The sequence below is a fragment of the Paramisgurnus dabryanus genome, chromosome 16, assembly GCF_030506205.2.
Source record: "Paramisgurnus dabryanus chromosome 16, PD_genome_1.1, whole genome shotgun sequence".
Classification (NCBI taxonomy): Eukaryota; Metazoa; Chordata; class Actinopteri; order Cypriniformes; family Cobitidae; genus Paramisgurnus; species Paramisgurnus dabryanus.
Genome location: NC_133352.1, coordinates 1,486,148 through 1,508,884, shown reverse-complemented (window position 1 = coordinate 1,508,884; position 22,737 = coordinate 1,486,148). Strand labels below are relative to the sequence as shown.

Below are 22,737 nucleotides of genomic sequence, written 5' to 3'. Positions count from 1 at the left end.
TTATTAACGATATCTATGAATGTTATCTATGCGGGGGGAGGGGGGATATGGGGGGTGCCTTTTTGGGGTTATTATGTTTCCAGTCACGCAGAAACTGATGAAGTGCTGCAGCCTCCGCAGGTCGCAAATTAATCAGTTAACCGAGTTACATTTGCAATTCATAAGCATGGTTATGACAACCGTCAAAGCTCTACGGCGGCCACAGTATCACCTGCGTGAGGAGAAAAAACACGGACGTCCATGGGAGGCACTGGAAGCGTCCGTTGCACACCAACATGACATGCGTCTCTTACATATCTGGAACGCGGTCATTCTAAGAAGTATCCATACTTATAATTGTAGGAACTAGGAACCGTAATGTTTTTAATTTCCGAGAATAGCGATGCTTTTGAAGTATCTGTGCACCGTGCAACACTATAAATCACACTTTAATAAATAGTGCTTGTTAGTGTATTTAAACTAAATGCCTAAATAAGTACATATTCATTTACATGTATTAATTTAAGTATATATGAAAAGATAAAAAGAAAAATAACATTCATAACAACTAATGGCATTGATAACATGAAAATACTGTGAACTTAACCCTTACTGGAGCTGCTCTCAATGATAATTGTTCATTCTCACCTCAAATGTGTACAGGACATGTTTACAAACTTCAGTAAGGTTGTTCAAGCCACAGCGCAGAGGTTCAGATGCAGGAAGTCCTCCTGCAAAATAGACATGAAAAGATGGGACTGTTTAAAATTACACACTAAGCTTCTAAAGAAAAAAAAATGGGGGGTTCAGAAACTTCAAAATGCGTAAAAAATAACTAGTAAGCATTCAATACAATACAATACAATACAATACAATTTAATTTGTATCGCACATTTAAAAACAACTTGCGTTGATCAAAATGAATAACAACGCAAGAAGATATACAATACAGAACACAAAACATCAACAAAATATACAGCACAGATGAATGACAAAAGACATCAAGGTATATTAAAAGCTAATCAAGAGAAATGCGTTTTCAGACAAGTTTTAAAAAGTGTAAAAGTTTGGGCGGATCTGATGTGAGGCGGTAAGCTATAGCTTTGGTCCATAGGCTGCGAAAGCACAGTCACCTCTATTTTTAAGCCTGGTTTGAGGGACAGATAGTAAGTTTGAGTCAACCGATCTAAGTGATCTTGACTGGGTGAAGCAGTTCAGATAAGTACTGGGGAGTTTGGTCCTGTAGAGACTTCAAAACAAAGAGCAAAACTTTAAAATCTATTGGAAAATTTAACCGGTAGCCAGTGAAGCGAGATCAGAACTGTTGTAATATGGTCAAATTTACGTTTCCCTTTGAGGAGGCGTGCAGCTGCATTTTGAACTACATGGAGACGGGTGATGTATTTCTGAGAAGCACAAATATATATAAGGAATTACAATTGTCCAGCCTGGATGTAACGAAAGCATGCATGGCTATCTCAAAACGCTTACCAGACGGAATGTCTTAACCTTTGCTAAAAGACGGAGGTGAAAAACAGGACTTTGCAACATCACTTATCTGCTTTTCAAATGTAATGTTTTTATAATTCCAGAACCCCAGGTACAGAACACAGTTGGTGCTGGGGGGGAACAGCGATTGAAGGTCATCAGCATACAGGTGAAAAGAAACCCCATGTTTAGATCAAATAAAATCCAAGGGTAACATATACAATTTCAATAGTTCTGGACAAAGAATAGAGCCCTGCGGGACTCCGGACCCAAGTTTCTTTTTCGATGAGCACTGTTGCCCGATACGAACAGAATAGCTTCTGTTAGACAAATATGAGCGAAACCATAGTACCCCTTAAACTGTACCCCTTAAACCTATACATGCTTCAAGACGAGAGATTAAAATATCCTGATCGACCAGGTCAAAGGCAGAGCTAAGGTCTAACAAGACCAGAGCGACAGATTGCCCTGTGTCAATGGTGAACAAAATATCGTTCATGACTCGTAAAATTGCAGATTCCATACTATGATGTGATTTAAAACAAGACTGAAACTTCTCGTAAATATGATTATCAATTAAAAAAGACTGGAGTTGGCTCAGAACGACTTTTTCTACATTTTTTGATATAAAGGGTAGATCTGAAATTGGGCAGCAGTTACTTAGAGTTGACATATCCAAACTAGACTTTTTAAGTTAAGGCAAAACCGAGGCATGTTTCAGGCTGTTAGAAACAGCACTGGTGTGTAGACATTTGTCACTGAAAAAAATAAAACTTTGGATCAACTTAAAAAAATTGCTGTATACTATGGATCAACTTTTGAATTTGGTGAATTTGTCGATTTTATTGTTTTATACTGTTGTCTGATGTCTACTTATGATGTTCGTGTGGTTTTTACATTCAAAAACATCAAAAACAATAAGTAATGGGCTATTTTGTAACATGGATTAGTAGCTCTCTGGAGAAAAGCTTCGTTTGAAGGGGCGGGCCGCATTGAAGACCTGGACGTAAACACCCACTGCTATGATTGGACGGCTTCATTCCCCGTCATTACATGTGTGGAAATGTTATAAAAACATTAATGTGTGAAAATATCAGGCCAAACACATATATGTTTGAGCCACAAAAGATTCTGGGTACTAAAGATGATATACATAAATGACAATCCGTATAGTAAAGTATAAACAAAACTTTAAACTCGACGTGACTAAAGTACCGTATACAACACAGTAAGCGCGCATCAGATTATAAACTGCGGCTGATACGCTTTTATCAATAACTTTGTATATTTCTATTGTGCTTGTGAGGTTGCTCTTAGATACACGTAACGTTACATACCACAGTTATATGATAAAAAAGCTTTGTTGAGTGTTTGACCGTTCAAACGCAACTCACCTAAATTACCGTATACAACACAGTAAGCGGGCATCATAATCTAAATTGCGGAGGATAAGTGCTTCCTTTGTATATTTCCACCTTTAAAGTAGAGTCGTGTTGTTAAGTGGTGTATCTTTATTAATCGTTTAATGTTTTTAGTACATTAAAACAGTCAAACATACGTGTTTAGACACGGATGTTACAACAGGACATATCAAGCGATCTCTTCTAACAAAGCAATAGTGAAACGCAGTAACTTAAATAAAGTAAAATGTCTTACTTGCTGTGTCATTTTCGTCAGATCCAATATTAGTGGTGCTTTTAATCACAGTCTCTCTGCAAATCCAGCATCGACTTGCTTCTTTACAAGTGAATCCGCACAGTACACAAAGTTAACAAACAATCCCCACACGAGCTGGAACTCTTCAAAAACAAACTTTATCCACGCATTCCTAATGTTATTTAACGTATTCAGCTTCTGTGTTGTTCCCACGCGGTTCTTCCACAACCCAAGACTTCGTTACCATGGTTACCAGATCACCGCGTCAAAATAAAAGTCTATCAGAAAAAATTTATTTAAAAGTCATTTTGGTTACATTTGGCAATCTTTAAAGACATGTTTACTGATTGAGACACACGCGTGTCACGCGAAGCTGTGGGCGGGGCTACAAAAGTGGTCCTTGTATTTGGCTATGGGGAGGTGCTTCAATTCTACTTTGACGTCATAGATTTCCGAATTCCACACTGGAGTGTTTAGCTGGCTTGGTGCCAAAAACGGTTATATTTCAGTAGCACAGACGTTTTCAGTTCTGAAACTTGCAGGATGTTCATTTAAGTATGATGACCTCTTATATAACAAATTATCAAGTTAAAATTTAGTTTTTGATTCACCGCTCCTTTAAAAAATTACTGTAATTTGTTACAGCTAAATTTATTAGTTTTTCCCACACTATATTTTTGATTTGGTTAAAACTTTTTTAATTTAATATCAATCAAAATAGTTCTTCTGCCCAAGATAAAAAAAATTACATTGAAACAAAGTTAAACATTGTTTTTCATAGAGACCTAATCATTATTTCTGGCTCTTTTTTCTGGAAAAAGTAATAATAAAATGATGAAGAAAGTCATAATATTAAATGCAATAGATAAATGAACAGTGCTGTGTGTAAACATGAATCCATCTTACTAGGGGTGGGCCGGTTTGTATTTTTTTTTACCGCGGTCGGTTATCAACAAATTCCTGCGGTTTATTGGCAAGACAATGAGTTAAATAACATGCATGATTTATTTATCTTCAATACAAAACACGTGCAAATTACTTAAGGAACATGTAAAGTGAATATTATTTCCTTCCACATTTCTTCAATTTCAACATTCAAGAACTTGAACAATTAATATTATCAGTTAAAATTTTTTTTAAAGCATTGTGCGTGTCCACACGTCCAACAGACATTTCGCCACTTTTCTATCCTTAATTTGTGAATAGCCTGGAAATGACGTGAATTATTGCTGCCCTGATGGTCTGGTAAAATAACCATTTGTATGAGAAATCACTTGTACTGCATATGTGTCCGTGCTTGAGTATAGCTGGGAAGCTGCACTGAGACGCGTGTGTGTGCCTACACATCTGTCTTTTTCCACAAACAGAGAAAGAAGACGCAAAAGCAAAACTTTTTGTAGGCTAGATGAAAAAAGAGACAATCTAACCTCTTTGGATATTAATCCTCGGACTGATCGCGTACTCTTTATGTTGCGTGAAAATTTGATAATGTATGAAACCTGATTCTGTTGTTGATCTGTTGCGGTTGTTTGCACGTTTAAATTAGATAAAATTTTTGTATTACTTTTAACGAGTGACAGACAACGTCACCTGTATTTCTACTCAATGACAATTTAATATTAAAATCATATCAGTTAATGTTCAGTTAACAAGTTGTGGTTGTTAACAAACTGCGTGTCTAACATCCCCACATAAACACACAAGTGCAGACCAATGTTTTTTTTTTGCGGTTATGACGGTGAGGAGCTCAGACCCGTGGCAAGGGTCACGTGACCGCGGTATGGCGGTAATCCGGTTACCGCCCCAGGCCTACATCTTACACTTTTAAAAAGAGTCAAAAGCAGCAATCTATCACTTTTGCGTCTCAATCAGCATCTCTGTTTGAAAACTAAAATTACAACTTGCTTGCAGAGTTACAGAGATGAAGAATGGCTGTAAATCTGGTTAATAAAGTAAGTCACCACTGTGTCGATTAGTGTTTCCTTTAGTTGGGCACTAGGGTCTTGAAGTTTAGCATTATTTTCTTCTGTTAGTTATGACAGTGTGTTTCTAAAGCACATCTGTTAGAGCAGAAGATAATGTAATAGATGAAGTCTGAAACTGTTGATATGCTAGTTGTTAATTATTGTGATTCAATCATCTCAAGCAAAAAAAAGAGTCACTGAATTTAAGTTATTTTATGTTCTGTCAATCCTGTTATGCTTCTATACTGTAACTATGCTATAAAAATCCATAATGCCTGAAGAGTTGTTTTTTTAACATAAATCTAATCTGTGGTGTTCATCTGACACACTGAGACATCAACAATCAGCCTATGAAACGCAACAATGGTGACAATCAACAACAAAGCATTATCCCGCAATGCATGCTGGGTACCAGGATTGTAGAAAACTCATTTATTACTCCATTAATGCATTGTGCCATGATAAAAAAGTGCAACTTTCTTACCATTTACTGTCACCATTGTTGAGATTTGTATCAGAAGTGTTGATGTCTTTCTGATGCAAAAAAAAAAAACTAAAGCGTAGCAACAGTCTTTTTCAAAATCTGTCATTACCATGGAGCATTATTTTTTATACTTTATCTCTTTAATGTTCTTTTACCATTTCACGTTTTAATTTTAGGCAGCCTTATATGTCATGATATATTTTCCCTTAACATCAAACAATGAACAAGTAGGGTTAATAAAACACTGTTAAAATTGCTAAAAGAGGAGAGTTAGTTCAATGAAAGTCAAAGGACAAATGCACAATAATGGTGACTTCAAATGAATCTAAAACTGTTAGGATCCTGCCGGAGTCCTGTTGTAATTAAATCTAGTCTAGTGTGGCAGGGTTCTGACAGTATTATGTTTTATGTGGGAGAACGTGGTTTTAGTGTTGTCAGACCACGTTTTTCCCGTGTCTTGTGACTTTTCCCCGCTCCCTTGTATTCTCTTGTCATTGTGTGTTGTCTTTTTTCCCTGCTCCCTTGCCTCCTCTAGTCTTTGTTTTTATGTCTTGTTTAGTCTAGTGTACTGTTTTCATGTGTGTGTGTGTGTATATATATTTATATATATATTTGTTTATATATTTAAATATATTTATGGTTTTGTCTTGTTAGTGCTTTAGTTGTCCTGTGTTGTTTTGTGTTTGTTTCACAGGTTCACGTATGCTTCCCTCACAGGTGTTCCTGCTCTGTGTGATTTCCTCATTGTGTCATCCTCACCTGTAGCTTGTTTTCCCCTCATCGGTTCAGTATATATTCCCTGTGTTTTCAGTGTCTCGTTGCAAGTTGTCTGTGTATGTACTCGCCCGTTACTAGCTTTGCTAGTTTCTAGTTTAGTCTTGTTGTGTACTTTTGATATTTCCCGTCTGTTTAGAGACTGTTTCCCACCCATTATCTGTGCCCTCTGCCGCCCAGGATTGACTTCTGAAACTCTGAGATTGGTGGCGGCTGCAAGATCTGTTTGTCGTCTGTCAGTATAAAGGACTGCTAACTCCATTATCCTGCTTTTGTGACTGCCTTTTCCAGCTGTAGCGGCGGACGCTCATCGCGGTTTTGCCGCTGTCCAGCAGGGCTGTCATTCACCACAGGAGCTGTCCAGTTCCTCCCGTCAGCACCACTAACTCTCTCACTCTCTCTGCCCGCCGCAGGATTCCCCTCCGCAGCTACTTCGGGTGCTTGTTGCAGGGCTGATTGCGGATCCCCTTTCTGTGTCGTGTTTGGATTCATTGTTGTATCATTCTCTCTCCCACCGTTCGTTTGTCTGGCCGGAGCCCGAACGTGTGTGGCTGTTCTCCCCAGTGTCTGTGTGTGCTCCCCGCCTCAGCCGTCTGCCTCGGAGTGGCCTTAGCGCCCAGACGTGCTTGTTTACTAAATCACGTGTGTGGATGCTGGAATAGGTGAAAACTTGTATCTTGTTCTGAAAGCAGTTGTTTAGAAGTTAAAAAGTAAAAATACTGATTTTGGTCTCCATGAAAAACAATATTTTTTTATTACTTTGTTTCAATGTATTTTTTTTTATCTTGGGCTGAAGAACTATTTTGATTGATATTAAATTAACATTTTTAGGTTTCAACCAAATCAAAAATATTGTTTGGGAAAAACTAATAAATTTAGCTGTAACAAATTACAGCAATATTTTTAGGTTGAACCATAGTATACAGCATTTTTTTTAAGTTGATCGAAAGTTTAATTTTTTTTTCAGTGTAGACAGCAGGTCAGAATGGACAACACAAAAAAAACCTGCTTAAAAATATAGTAGGAATCACATCCTGAAAACAACTAGTATTATTTAAAGTTGAAACAATCTCAGTCAGAGAGTCAAGAGAAACAGGTTCAAAACCAGCTATGCAGAAGAGAAAAAGGGCAGATCAATTGGCGGATAAATAGACAGAGGCATTTGAGATCAGTGAGATATTCTCATTAAAATATATAGCGAAATCTTTGCAGAGAGAGCAAGACATTTCCAGGAAATGATTTTTAGTGGGATTAAGAGCAGATTCAATTATTGAAAATAAAACATTTGGCCCGTTACTGTTATTTCGAATCAGCTTAGAAAAATAGTGATTTTTAGTAACTTTAGCAGCTTGTTGGAATGCAGCAAGGGAATCTTTAAAATTTCATAGGAAACATGTAATCTGTCCTTAGCCCACTTGCGTTCAGCCCTTCTCAAGGTTTGTTTGTCTGAGTGAACGAACACTGTCATTTATTCATGGTTTTGAAGCATGATTAAGTTTGTTTTTCTTTACCCTGATGAAGCAACAACATTTAAAACATTAGAGCAGGTAGAATTAAAAAGGTTCAAATGATCATCAGCATCTATGGAGTTTAATGATGGAACTATGGCTTTATTTACATGTAAACCGGGATATAGTGCCACAAACTCCTCCATAGCACATTCATTAAAAATTCTAGTTGTCTGTGAGCAAGTATGTAGTTCATGTGTAGCAGCCTTAAGAGGCAGAGAGAAAATGATCGGAAAGTGATCCAACATACCAGTATTACTGATGCTAATGTCTGATTGATACTTGCAAACCAAGAGATAGAATTAAAGTGTGTCCCTGAATATGGGTGGGTTCAGAATAAGGTTCAGAAACTCTTAAGAAAGTGGCTTACGGCAGGGATATTGTTTTTTAAACAGTGATGCTAGTCCCCCTCCTTGACCAGATAGCCGCAGTGAATTTAGGAAAAAGCAATCGTGGGGGACTAGCTCAGTGAAAGGATTTAGCTCATCCGGTTTAAACCATGTCTCAGTGATAAATAAGATGTCCAGGTCCTGCGTCATGAAGAAATTGTTTATTAAAAATGTCTTGTTCACCACTGACCGGGCGTTGATCAAAGCACCTTAAGGTGACGGTGGGTGCAGCTACCTCCAGCTGTGTTTTTCGAGTTGGCGAGCAAAGATTTAAATGATTCACTCCACGACGTTGAAAGCTGGGGGAGATGATCTCGAGCGAGGGGGATCCAACAATGAGTCGAAGCTGCCGATGAAAGGGGAAAGACAATGCAAAGGCACCGGCAAGGTGGCGCTCACAGGTTAGCACAGGACTAACACACACAGCTGAGGACCATGCAAGAGACTTTAGTCGATGCCATGGCCTCCAGGAAGTGTCAGCGGGATGCCAACGCGGTACAGGTGGGAGAAACCAGCAAAAATCTTCAATGTCAACTTCAGTTGAAACGATAGCCATGCGAATGTTTAGTAATGTTTGATGATCATATACAACATATATATAACATATTGCAGTCCAAAGTCAGTAGCGACAAACATTAAAACAGACATAAAATCATGCATTTGAAGAGTGAGAAGGAGGGCAATAGACGGCAAGCCACATACAACGGCGCCATTTTGCACTAATAACTATAACTAATAATTCATGACTTTTCGAACTCTAATCCTTAAGAAAATAACATGGCTGATTTCTTGTATTATTGTATACATTTTACAATTACCATGTGTCTTAGGTCTCCACACCAGCAGTGACTAGCAGCAACAGAAAGACAATCCCATTTGTTACAAGGGGAACTTTAAAGTGACAACCATCGGACCAAATCATGCAATAATACTTTCTATGTGATATAACTAATTATGCACTAGTGTAACACTTTAATAACCAGGGGCCGGATTCACAAAACATTCTTAAGAAGAAAAATCTTCTTAACTGCCATTTTTATCTTAAATTCAAGCTTAAGAAAAAAGTTAAGAATATTTTGTATTCTCAAAAAAGCTTCTTAAGAAAGTTCTTATTTTTTCCTTAAGTATGTTCTTAAGAAAAAACTTAAGAAGAATTTCAATTCTCGAAAAATAAACTTTCTTAAATAACATCTTAAAGTTAGGATAACCTTACAGTAGTCTTAAATCTCAAAATGTAAGATGTTTTATAAGTTAATGTGATTGTTTTAAATGTGACATGTTGTATTTTGTAGTCTGAAATGGCAATTTAATCAGTTTACTTCACTACTTAGTTTAAAGAGGAATTCCACACTCATATAATGAAGTTTTTTGGCTTACTCAGTAATGTGTCATGAAACACAAATAACTATTAGTGTTATTAATATTACCAAACATTTAACTTCCTCCGTAATAGCCTACATTAATTGTGAAATTACTTAACAGCTGAAAGTCGCTCTAAGCGGGAAGCGAACCGGTTATCGCTCCGTCATGTGAGTCGAGGGCTCCGAAACGGCGAGCACGCTTCACCTCCGCGTCCGTCTCTTGACGCATGAGCGCGGGTCGCGGGAGACGAAAGCCGTGGGCACGGAGAGTGAAGCACGCACACCCAGAGCGCTCGACCCGCATGACGGACCGATTGGGAAATTATGGAATTATATTTAACCACTGCACCGCCTTAATACTGTAGCTGACCTCTGTTACAACAGCGAATAACATCCTGTAGTAGTCTTAATGCATCATCGCGTTAATGATCGCAAGGTAGTCAAAAGATTAAGGTAAGTGTATTGTTACCTCATTAATTCATTTAAAAGCTTGTCATTTTATTCTTAAGACACAAATTTAAGATATTCTTAAGAAAAAAATTGAAAACTTCTTAAGAAATGTTTGAGAATTACACTTAGGAACATTCTTACGCACTTCTTATAATTTATCTTAAGAACTTTCTTATTTTTTGTCTTAAGAATGTTTTCGTGAATCCGGCCCCAGATACACAGCCACATACTACTGCCATCACTAGCTGCATTAGCAGCACAAGAAAACTAAATGGAAGATATTTTTTTGTTAAATTATTTTCCTGTAATGTAATTAATTGTTTTAATCCTCACCTCGCGTCTGTATCCGGAAGTTAATTTTGCTTTCTGATGGGTGTGTGATGCTGTATCCACAGAACTCCACATCCTGGCTGTTAAAAAAAAAAAAACTTGATCACAAATAAAAGTTTTGGTTAAAACATCTGACTGATGGCAAAAAGGAGGAAAGTGTTATTTTTATATCTTAAACAGCAAGACAAGCCTAGACTAAAGCTTGTTTATACTTGACACTGGTGTACTTTGGTGCATTCGGCAAAAATGACGTCAATACAGAGGGGGCAGTTGTGCGCGTTGGGTGAGCGAGACCACATTTCGCATGGAGGTGCACACGGCTCTGCATCCGAAAATGACAGACCTCGAGGCAATTCTGGCTGGACAGGCAAGCCTGTGACGTATCTCTTTGATCAATTCATGCAAAACAATGCATACTATTTATCTGGCACTCTTAAAGTAAAGTATGGAAACCTTATCATTTAAAACACAAATTCTTTACATATGATTAAGAATTATTGGCTCATATTTGTAGTAAATGCACCACTGGATGAGGAAACTAAATTATAATGGTTAATAAATACATATTTAAGAGATTATTTGGCGTTTTATTCATGTTCTCATTTTTATATATCAAGCTCTGATGTTATTTGTGTTTGTTTTTGATCGACTCGATTTGTTCGTGTCGCCTCCTATCGTTTCAAAGAACAGCGAGCGCATCAACTATAAACGCCTCGTCCATTTGTTGAGACTAAGATTACTCACATCTGTTCACATCTCATCTTCCCCTCTCCTTATCCTCTTAGCCTAAAACATGGATTACACAACACTTTGGTCTCAGAAAATATCTGTAAAATGGGCAGACAGGTGTCTGTGTGTACACTAGCACATCCCGTAAATGTTCTGGGATCGCTCCCGTAAAGAAGAACTAGTTACAGTCCCATAACATTTCCGGGAAAACAAAAACAATGCCGTAAGGCTGTGAACGCACACAAAAGTTCCTAGAAAATCATTGGCATTGTGAATGAACCAAAAATCTAAATCATCTACATGCACAAAGGGTATAAATGGTCTTGTTTAATATCATTTAAAATGCAATTGGTACAATGGTCTCACTACTATCACAACACAATTCAATGATAAAGTGTAACAATAATTTAAGTAAACTTCACTCAATGTTGAGAGACATCTCCCACCTTAGGCATGTAAACTAGTGGTCCACAATCACCACCAAATTCCTATCATTATTCCAATGCTTTGTTCGCCCTGGATATTTAAAGGGTATTTCAAGCATTCTGACTTATTAACACAGTTGTTTCCTCATGCTGAACGTAGGCAAAGTGTCAAAAAAGCAGTTGGACATGTTACAGAGTATTTCTGTGCCGAATGCACTTCGCCAGGGTTCGTACAAGTTTCGGAAAGTTTCAGGGGTTTTCTATACGTATCACTTCTTTATATGGCACTTCCCCCGGAAAACCCCGCCCCCCCGTCAATTAGTAATCGACCGATATATCGGCCGGCCGATACATTGGGACGATTTTAGCAGGTTTTAGGATACGCGGCTTGCGTTCACCGTTAGTTTTCCCCCGGCATTAATTACAGACAGGCATCCACAGGCAGCTCTGTGTTGCAGGAGACGCTGCCTGCAGCCCGTGCATTGCCCCTCCCCCACTAGCAGAGCGGAGCGCTGCAAGCCTGTTCTGGTAAGGTTTAAACTTCAAAGCATATTTTAACTGTTTGACTGAAATATTGCCATATACTTTGAAAGTGTAAACACCTTGCTCTATATGTGCGTGCAACCATAGCTAAGAAAGTTTGGTGGTCCTAATGGAAAACGCGAATGCCTATTAAACTGCTTGCCATTGTATTTTGGGAGTTTTAAATAGCTTTTAGGCTAACCGTATGCATACGGCAGCTGTTACGAACACTGGTCATAGGATTAAATAATGCTGACGTTGTTCCGTGATTCCGTGGTATTTGTAGGAGTTTTTTATCAGCGACCACCAGTCTGACGTTTGGACGCGTGCTTAAAATGCCGCAAGCGAACGCAGGTCATGTGATCATAGCCAAACAGCTGATCATAGCTGACCAGGGTGGGTTTTTAATTCTCATCTCCATAAATATATGTAGTGGTAAAAGGCTAGAAATCAATATCCATTGCTGATAGTTTCTCATCATTGTGGAGAGCGCAGTTCATGGTTGCATAGAAATGACAGACACCACAGAGAGCAAGTACTTCTAATTTTCTGCAAAGGATGTTAGGGCCCTATAATTTCCGCAATCATGGAATAGCGGAATTGGCAAATTAACACGGAATCTAGTGTTAATGCGGAATTTCGCTAAATGTTCGTCAGCGGAAAAATTAAGAAATTCGACACTAAGCACTTAGTTCCGAGCAGTTCCCACATGACTTTTATTTGACAGGAGCACTGTTATTTTGTTAGTTTTGTCAACATTTCCGCTTACTGGGAGCGCAAAGATACATGCACTCTCTCATCCATGTCTCTCTCACTGCACCTCTCATGTGCACGTGCTCTAGCATCTGACCAAAGTCCGAACACAAATCCTCATGTATTTGCTCAGTTTTATGCGTTTCAAGCGAGCTGAGGAAAACTAACTATCCCTCGCATTTATTATAGGGCCCTAAGGTGTGTGAGGTACAGAAGTGGGACAATGCGCATGTTATTCAGAATTCTTTTTAAGTTGTTTTTTGATCAGTATTGCTGTTTACATTTTCCTTGTCTTCTTATGAAAGACATTTGCTCTACAAGAGATTAAGTTAAGTGCACTAAAATTTAGACCTAAGCATTAAATAGGTTGTAAATAGTTGGTTACTTTCATGGATAAAGTAAAGTGTTCCCCTTGTTATGCTGCTTGGTTGCTGCTACTGTGTGCAATGGTGTAATTATTTTTTATTTATTTTATTATTTCAGCAACACTGAATTTTCTTATTGTTCTACCTCACCTGTTTTTACTATTTGTAAAATATAGTTCAATACATGTTCCTTTTTTTAAATTGAGAGTAACATTTTCATTGTGTATCATTTCATAACCATATCATTGTAGGGCTGTGCAAAAAATCGACTGCGATTATCATGCGCGTGTCATCAGTAAAGCCGGTTCCGTGATTAGAAGTAAATCGCCTCGAGCTGTTTTCAGATGGAGCGGCATTTATTGCACAGACCCGTAGTTCACCGAGAAGCTAGTCAAAATCGCATAGATAATCGGAATCGATTTTCCTCGATTATGAACCTGATTTTGCCTAGCTTCTCTGTGAACTACGGGTCTGTGCAATAAATGCCGCTCCATCTGAAAGCAGCTGATAGCGATTTAATACTAATCACCGAACCGGCTTTACTGATGACACGCGCATGATAATCGCAGTCGATTTTTTGCACAGCCCTATATCATTGTGTCATTTTTATGATGTAAACTGAATGAGCAAAAGCAGTATCGGCTCAAAATATCGGCTAAAGAAAATCGGCAGCCTGTATCGGTCATCGGCTAAAGCTGAATGGAAAAAAATAGGTATCGGCTCAAAAAAATCCATATCGGTCGATCCCTACCGTCAATCAGCGGGAGACGCTAAAGCTTGCAAACATCTTATCACACCACTCAGCTTTGTTTAATTTCAAAACTCAACAATGGCACGAAAGATGAAGTGTGTTTTGGATGTAAGGAGAAGAAATCCAGCCTTATGGAAACAATGGATATAGTTTATTATCCGGGGTAGCAGCGGAGTTTTGCTTGTGTGTTTGATCCGCTGGATTTTCCCAACCGGGTCATGACGAGTTGCACGCGGTAAGTAAGACTTCTGTCTTATGTTGGAAATAGTTGCATGCATATTATATAACGTTAAATGACAAGAACATGTAGTGAATCATAAGTTAAAACAGTGTTGTATAGTGTTGCATGCCTCGTACTCGCTCCTCCCGCGGTATAACTCCTCCTTCTTCACTTTTTTGTACTTTATCGGAAAGATTCGGTAAAGCTAATCTTTATTTTATAAATCTGATTAAACTAAAGACTCTTCGGAGATATAAAGGATGTCATACTACTCTACAGGTACTCCAGATTAACAGCAGAAATGCAGAAACAGCGTGTGTTACATGAGCTTTAAGGAAAGTTTGCAAAATGTTTAGGGGGGTTTTCTATATTTAGAAAGGAAACCTATGATTTTGCGTCTTTGGAGACAGCATCATGTATCTTTATTTGATTTAAGAAAGGTGATTTAAGCAATTTTGAGCGTGGCATGGTTGTTGGTGCCAGACGGGTCAGTCTGAGTATTTCACAATCTGCTAAATTACTGGGATTCCAGCAGGATAATGTACCATGTCACAAAGCTAATATAATTTCAAATTGGTTTCTTGAACATGACAATGAGTTTACTGTACTAAAATGGCCCCCCACAGTCACCAGATCTCAACATCTTTGGGATGTGGTGGAACGGGAGCTTTGTGCCCTGGATCTCCATTAACTGCAAGATGCTATCCTATCAATATGGGCCAACATTTCTAAAAAATGCTTTTAGCACCTTGTTGAATCAATGCCACATAGAATTAAGGCAGTTCTGAAGGCGAAAGGGGGTCAAACATGTAAATATTTATGTATATGTACAGTGCACAGCATAAATAAGTACACCCCCTTTTAATATTAAGATTTTTCTCCATTTGTTAGTAAATATGAGACCACTTTGCTTTCCTTTTTACAAGTTTAATAGTTTTATTAAATATTTATTTTTATTAACAAAAGAGGAAAAGTCACTGACCATCTTTAGGACACAAAAAATAACTAATTTAAATCAAATGGGGTGATGCAAAAATGAGTACACCCTGATGAATATGTAAGCAAAACAATTAAATAAAGTGTAATTAACAGGAATTCACTAGGAAATGATGAATATAATGAATCATCACACAGGTGGCCACAGGATAACTGGCAATTGAGAGTGGTATTTAAGAGAGAAAATCCACTCTCATGTAATGGTGACAGAATAGCACCACATGATAAAGAAATGTCTCAAGACACGAGAAATAAAATAATTTCTTTGCACAAAATGCTCAAGGTTTCAAGATAATTAGTTAAGCATTGCTAATAGCTTTGAATACTGTCACGAAAGGGATCCAAAATGAAAAAAGGATGGACTTGTGGGAAGCTCTCTGGGATGTCCAGGACGTCCCTGAAGTTAACACCTCGTCAAGAGTGTTTTGTGATGATAGATGTTGAAAAAAATCATCATGCAAGTTCAGCACAGTTGGCGAAATCATAAGAAAGTAAATCTGGGGTGTTTCCTGTGACATTATACGACGGAGGTAAAGTGCAAAGGAGAGGCATGCATGGCTGTCATACACAGAGGAACCACTGGTAAAGACAAAGCACAAAAAGTATTTTGCTAGAGCTCATATTGAGAAGGTAAAGACTATTAGGTCTCTAGCTCTCTATACTTTGGAGTAATGAGACAAAGATTAATCTTTGTGGCTCTGAGGTGTTCCAAACTGTATGGTGTGGCAAAGGTGAGGAGTACAATAAAAACTGCATGGTACCAAAAGTAAAGCATGGTGGTGAAAGTGCTCTTCTGTGGGCTTGCATGAGTGATGCAGGTGTGGGAGAGTAGAATTTTATAGACGGCATCATGAATGCACAGATGTACTGTGAAATACTTAACTCTTTCCCCGCCATTGACGAGATATCTCGACAATTAAGAGAAAATGCTTCCCCGCCAATGACGAGATTTTCCGTCTTTCCGCAATACCGCTATTATCCACCAGGTGGCGCCCTTCCGCAACTTTTTAAACCCGGAAGTATTACCCTATGGCAAGCGGCTGCATGTCCGTGTCTGTTTTAAAGATCGCTCTGAATGGGATCTCTATGAAAAGTCCGTCACAACAATGGAATTATCTCTGCTTTTTGCTCAAAATGTGGTGTTTTTGCAGAAACCAACCCATATTCAAAAGCTGATTACAAAAGAACCACTGAAGGTAGGAAGAAACGTTGTTTTTTGTTTGAAAGCAGCGGGTCTTTCATTTGGTATATTGTATTTTTATATATTTAAAGAAGAACATTTTCTGGAAGGCATTAAACTTTGGTGAAAATCATGAAAAACGCTGGCGCTGGCTGGCAACTTTTTTTAAAAACGCTGGCGGTGAAAGAGTTAAGTTAAGTGCACTAAAACTTAGACCCAAGCATTACATGGGTTGTAAATAGTTGGTTACTTTCATGGATAAAGTAGAGTGTTCCCCTTGTTACGCTGCTTGGTTGCTGCTACTGTGTGCAATGGTGTAATTATTTTATTTATGTATTTTCAGCAGCACTGAATTTTCTTACTTGTTCTACCTCACCTGTTTTTACTATTTGTTAAATATAGTTCATTAAATGTTCCTTTTTTAAATTAAGAGTTGTAACATTTGGTTTTATCATTGTGTCATTTTTATGATGTAAACTTAATGAGCAAAAGCAGTATCGGCTCCAAATATCGGCTAAAGAAAATCGGCAGCCTGTATCGGTCACCGGCTAAGGCAGATGGGAAAAAATCGGTATCTGCACAAAAAAATCCATAATGGTAGATCCCTAATGTTGACCACTTTGGTGTCAATCGTATGAATTTCCTTGGAGGAGTATTTAAAAGAACATTGCATGGGACTGTCAAAAAAAAATCAACCTTTGTTACTGACAAACTTCATGGGGCCTGGTGGTGGAGCTATACCCGTCATAATAGGCACATAGATGCGATCGGAATCTTCAGACGAACAAACACCCCGCATGTCATCATATTAAGACGTTTTTGGATTAGATATTTGGCACTTTCTGTTTCTCTAATTTTGCCATAAATTTGTCGACTCGCCATGACAGAACCGCTCGAGATATCAAAAATCCCTTCGCAATTTAGCAAGTCCAATGTCTAGACATCATGATCACCACGTTTGGGGTCAATACCATGAATCCCCTAGGAGGAGTATTTAAAAGTTCCCCACATGCATTTTTTAAACAATCCAAAATGGCCAACTTCCTGTTGGGCAGAACTAAAATGTTTGAGGGCGAAAGTTGTTCTGGTCGATGAGTTCTATATGCGTACCAACTCTCGTACATGTGCGTACATGTTTGCTCTATCTGTGCGCTAATGTTTGTTTTTGCATTACGGGGGCACTACAGAGCCTCCCTGCCACGCCCGAGTTCCAGCCTTTGCCCTGTCCTAATGGCCGATGACTCTGATGTCTGTGCCAAATTTCAAGAGTTTTCGAGTATGTTAAGGCCCCCAAATTGCCCACAAATTAAAAAAAAAACAATAAATCAGATCAAAAACAATAGGGCTTCGCACCTTTTGGTGCAGGCCATTCTGGCCTGCTCTTCGGTGCTCGGGCACTAAATATAGCTGCAAGCAGGGATGGCAGGCCCTCGCACGCTTTTTTATCGCTATACGGTGCCTCCGAGAAAACGATGCAAGTTTGCGCGTTGCCATGGAAACAGCATTCGAGATTTCAAAAATCCCTTCGCAATTTAGCATCTCCAATATCTCTGCATCATGTTGTCCACTTCTGAAGTCAATCATATTAATTCTCAAGGAGAAGTATTAAAAAGTTCACTGCAAGCAACTGTAAGGCTTAAATATGCCTTTAAAATGAAAGTAAAGTTTGGCGCGTTGCTTTGGGAACAACGTTTGAGATATCAAAATCCCTTCGCAATTTATCATCTATAATGTCTCGGCATTGTGTTGACCACTTTTGGTGTCAATCGCATTAATATCCTAGGAGGAGAAAAATTGCATGGAACTGTCAAAAAATCCACCTTTGTGACTGACAAACTTCCTTGTGCCTGGTGATGGCGCTATACCCGGGAGTCACAATAGGCACATGCCTTTAAAAGAAAATTCAAGATCTTCACAATTTATCATTAAAAAGTCATCAATTTAGTATCGTAAAGGTCTTTAGATGAGATTGACCAAATATGATGATGATCTGATAAAATCTCTAGGAGGAGTTTTTTAAAGTACAAAGCCCAGCAACGGCAAAATTTGCACTCAGACTCCAGAGAACATTTTAAATGGCCAACTTCCTGTGGGGTTTACAGCTTGGCTCCAGAGACTTTTTTGTAGGTCTTGGGGTGATGCATGATCCTACCACATTTCATATCTGTACGTTTAACATAGCGGGGGGGGGCTGCTCTTTTGAATTTTTGTAGGTGGCGTTACAGAGTCATTTTTACACCCCCAGTTCTGAAGCCTATATCAAATGAAAATTTTTGAAAAATTTGACACGTGTTCAACGCTTCATGATTTTTTTTAGCTTGTTTAAGCTGTCAAAAATGCGATTCATTTAACGATACTTTGCGAGGCCGCCACGGACACGGCCTTTAACGAAAGTCATCACAACTTATCATCACAAAAGGTGTTGAGATTAGACTGATAAAATATGGTGATGAAATGGTAAATCTCTTAGAGCAGTAAGTCACAGCTTAAAACATGGTATTTCCTGCTGCCTCTAGGTGGCACTATGGCGGTTACTGAATATTGTTGATGTGTTCTGGTTGGGACCCTTATCAAACATGTGAAGTCAGGGGCAGATCGGACAATGTATGCATGAATTACAAAAACGTCCTGTTTCATGGCAAAACATCACACTTTGCCTGGACTGGCACGGACACGCCCTTCAATGAAAAGTCAAGATCTTCGCTATTTATCATCGCAAAGGGCTTAAGATCAGTCTGACCAAATATGATGATGATTTGATTAAATCTCTAAGAGCAGTAAATCACAGCGTAAAACATGGCATTTCCTGCTGCCTCTAGGTGGCGCTATGACTGTAACTGAAATTTGGCATTGAAAGTTGTTCAGGCCAAGACCCTTATCAAACATGTTAAGGGTGGGGCAGATTGGACATTGTATGCCTGAGTTAGAAAAACATCCTGTTTCATGGCGAAGACGCTGAAATTTGTCAGGCCGCCACAGACACACCCTCCAGCGAAATGTCAAGATCTCACTTAATTTGACTTAATTTGCCAGCACAGGTCACAAATGATGCAGCAGCACACAGAAATGGAGAAAGAACAAGGTCTTTTAAAGGGAAAATCATATATAAAACTATGACTGATGGTTCTGTTGAAAATGAAACAGGCTGTTGTGAACATACATTTAGCATATAGCATATATATTTGTCCAAATCCAGGGGTCCCCCAGTGGTCCAAAAACGCGGGGACGTGTTTTGACATGTTTTCTCCTTATCATAGCAGAATCAACTTAAAATACTCCATCACTAATAATCATACACTTACGTGTTTGACATCATTTGAAACTCTGAAGGGTCCTCTTTAATTAGTGTACATTCACAATAACAAGAGATCTTTGTGTTTTTGTCAAATAAAGAAAATAAACAGGGTGCGCATTCAGACATTTCTGTCTCCGCCAGCTGTCTCTCAAATCACGTTACAAAAATCAGTTGAAACTCCGCGAATACTCGTCACAAAAACATGATACACATATCCAAAGAAAGCCTGAAATGTCTACTTTTAAACAAGCTGAACAAAAACAAATATTTCCTGTTTATATAATCTGCATTGAAGTAAAGAGAGTACCGTTTTTCCTGGCTGAGCTCATTATCTTTAATGCGGTCACGCCCACAGGCTGTTGACATGGTAATGAAGAGACCAGCAGTTCCAACAATAATAAACAATGCGTAAAGTTTGATCAGATTTAAAGACTTTACCGCATGTTTGTATTATAAACTTTATACACACACGTGAGGAATATCTTAATTTATGTCTGGACATTGAGGAAGAGAAGCGTTTATCTTTAACGTTACCTAAGAAGAAGAACAATGGAAGACGCAATGGGAGGATATATTCCTGAAGAAACTGTAAGTCATTTGTCTTCATTTATATTTGCTATCATGTAATATGTTATGCAGTGTTTCCCACAGATCTGAAATTTACTTGTGGTGGTAGCTGGTGAAAAGGGCAATCATTATTATCCACCGACAAAAAATGGTCTTCTATACATGTAACAAAGAACTAATAATGTGTGACACAACACAATACTTTGATTTATAAAACATTCATATTAATTTCACATTATAGTTCATTAATCTAACCACCCCAAACTTTTTTTGCCATAAACAAAGCTGACACTGTTTGTCAAAGCACCACGAAAACACTTTATGTTTTTGCACTGATATATGAAGCAATTTGATGACCCCTTTTATCAAACTCAATTATATACAATACTATGTATACTATAGCCTATATAGACAGTGCAGGTCTATAGATTATAAATGTGACTGATGTTATAATGGTAATAACTTCTATAAGCACTTTTACTGCTTCTGCTTTCTATTTCTCTTTTGCCGATTAAAAAAAGCTTAATCCACTAATTATTTCAGATTTAAAAGTCTACTTGCTGTGCTGTCCCGATGACAGACTTTACATTACAGCTTTGCCTTTTTTATATCCTGAGTCAGCTAGAGCTTTGCTCATTCAGTATTAGCACTGCTTTTTGCTACAATCTCTGTGCAAACTGTTTAGATTTTAGTAAAGATATTGTCTATTAATAGTAAGACTATTAAAAAATGGGATAAAGAAAATGAAGCGGCGCGTGGTCGTGACAAGAGCCAGTTGCTATCGCCATAGAAACCGGAGGCTTTAGCGCGGTAGCGCTCACGGCCGTTCTCCGATCGACTCGGGTTTTACACACAATATTAATCAGACTTGGGACCCGAAGTAATGAACTAGGACCGACCCGGACCCATCTGACCATTTAAAATATAAACCCGGAACCGTACGGGTCCCGCGTCCTCAGTGAAGAAAGACCTCTAATGGTAAAACTCTGCTCAAGTTCAGAAACATGAAAGGATACAATGTGACACTGAGGTTGCTTCGCGTCGCACCCAATTCATTGAGAAACAGAGAGCACGTGAACGGACACTCTACCGGAGAGACACAACGTGCTTGCACGCAAAATGAAGCCAACTTAGATGCTATAAACACATATGCACATAAGCATATGCGACCATTTTGGTTCCCTGGCTGCTCCGTATGTGCTGCTGCAGTTGATCCAGTTTGCCGCGCTGGATGATGAGTTTATGACGCGTGCATCATCTTCACGGTCACCCGACCCCCACCTCTCTCTCGCGCTCTCTCTTTCGCGCTCTCTCTCTCTCTCTCTCTCTCTCTCCAAAACACGGGTCATCCAGTCGAGTTCAGAAATACGGAAATTCGTAAAGTGATTTTTTTTTACTTGGGCGGGTCGCAATTTACCTGGGCGCAGCGCCCAAGTAGAGCCTATGTATGGGAAACACTGGTTATGGCTTGTGCAGTTCAGCCTACATAAGCAACCTCGGCAGACTGCACGCTTCGGATTGAAAAACTTTCGCATTGTTTACAAACGAGTATGCGTGATCACGTAATGGCGGATTTCATTGTTAGATGCTGTACAGTGTTAGACACAAGTTATTCACTTTCGTATCCTTCATGGCAACTTTGAGTAATGCTGCACTGGGGGATCTGCTGTAATATGATATTGTTTACATGCAATGCATTCCATACATTGCGCTTTACACGCGACACCGTTTTATTATGAGCGCCGTGTTGTTTCCACGGAGAGGCGAGCTCGCTCACGCACATGGACGCCATATGCGATGTGTTTTTACAGTTCATACTCGCTTACAGAAACGCGTTGAAAACAGAAGCTAGACGATAAGGGGATGGGCATCTGAAAACAGCTTTTTATATAACTAATCATGGCAGATGTTTATCTGAGATACTAATTTAGTTTATGATAGTTTCTCTGAATGTAGTGCTATCATTTACCCATCAGTTATGTATGTAAGGGTATTTCTGTGAACAATTTATGCTAACAGCTGTTCATAACTCTCTTACAGGTCTGCATCCCTCTCATCAGTACAAAACTATGAAGTGGAAAAACATATTCACACTTTTTGGACATAAAGTTATATGGTAACATGAGCCACATGAAGTTTACAGCTCTGTTGTTTATCAGTTTCTTATACAAGTTAAGATTTTGAATAGGGTTTGTTTCCAAATAAACTGAAAATGTCCTACTGACTTTCATTTCTATTTTGATTATATTGTTAACTTCTTAATAAACCTCAAACAAACATGTATTTATTTGTCCTCACATTCTTTACTGTAGTTCCCTCCTGCCTCATTATGCAGCTCATTATGCAGCTCATTGTTTGCTAGCTGTCAATCAATCCTTCTCGCATACGACCCCTCTAAACAAAAAGTGTCTTACAATTTCTAAATCAATATATTGTTTTATGTGAATCAGTAGGCAGGATGATTCTCACATCATTTTAAAGAAAAAACTCTAGACTACTAGATTCTGTTTAGAAAAGTCTTGTTAAAACATGTTTAGTATGGGTTTTGTGG

At 38.5% G+C, this 22,737-nt stretch overlaps 1 protein-coding gene across 1 annotated transcript in view; it reads right to left on the bottom strand.

Moving 5' to 3' along the window:
- The window catches only part of polr1d (RNA polymerase I and III subunit D), a 65,088-nt gene that overhangs the window by 15,656 nt on the left and 26,695 nt on the right, over positions 1-22,737 (bottom strand). Inside the window, exons 3-4 of the mRNA XM_065253843.2 lie at positions 10,387-10,463; positions 628-710 (exon numbers count right to left, since the gene is read on the bottom strand). Of these exons, the coding sequence (XP_065109915.1) occupies positions 628-710; positions 10,387-10,463 (160 nt within the window). The remainder of the gene's footprint in view (positions 1-627; positions 711-10,386; positions 10,464-22,737) is intronic.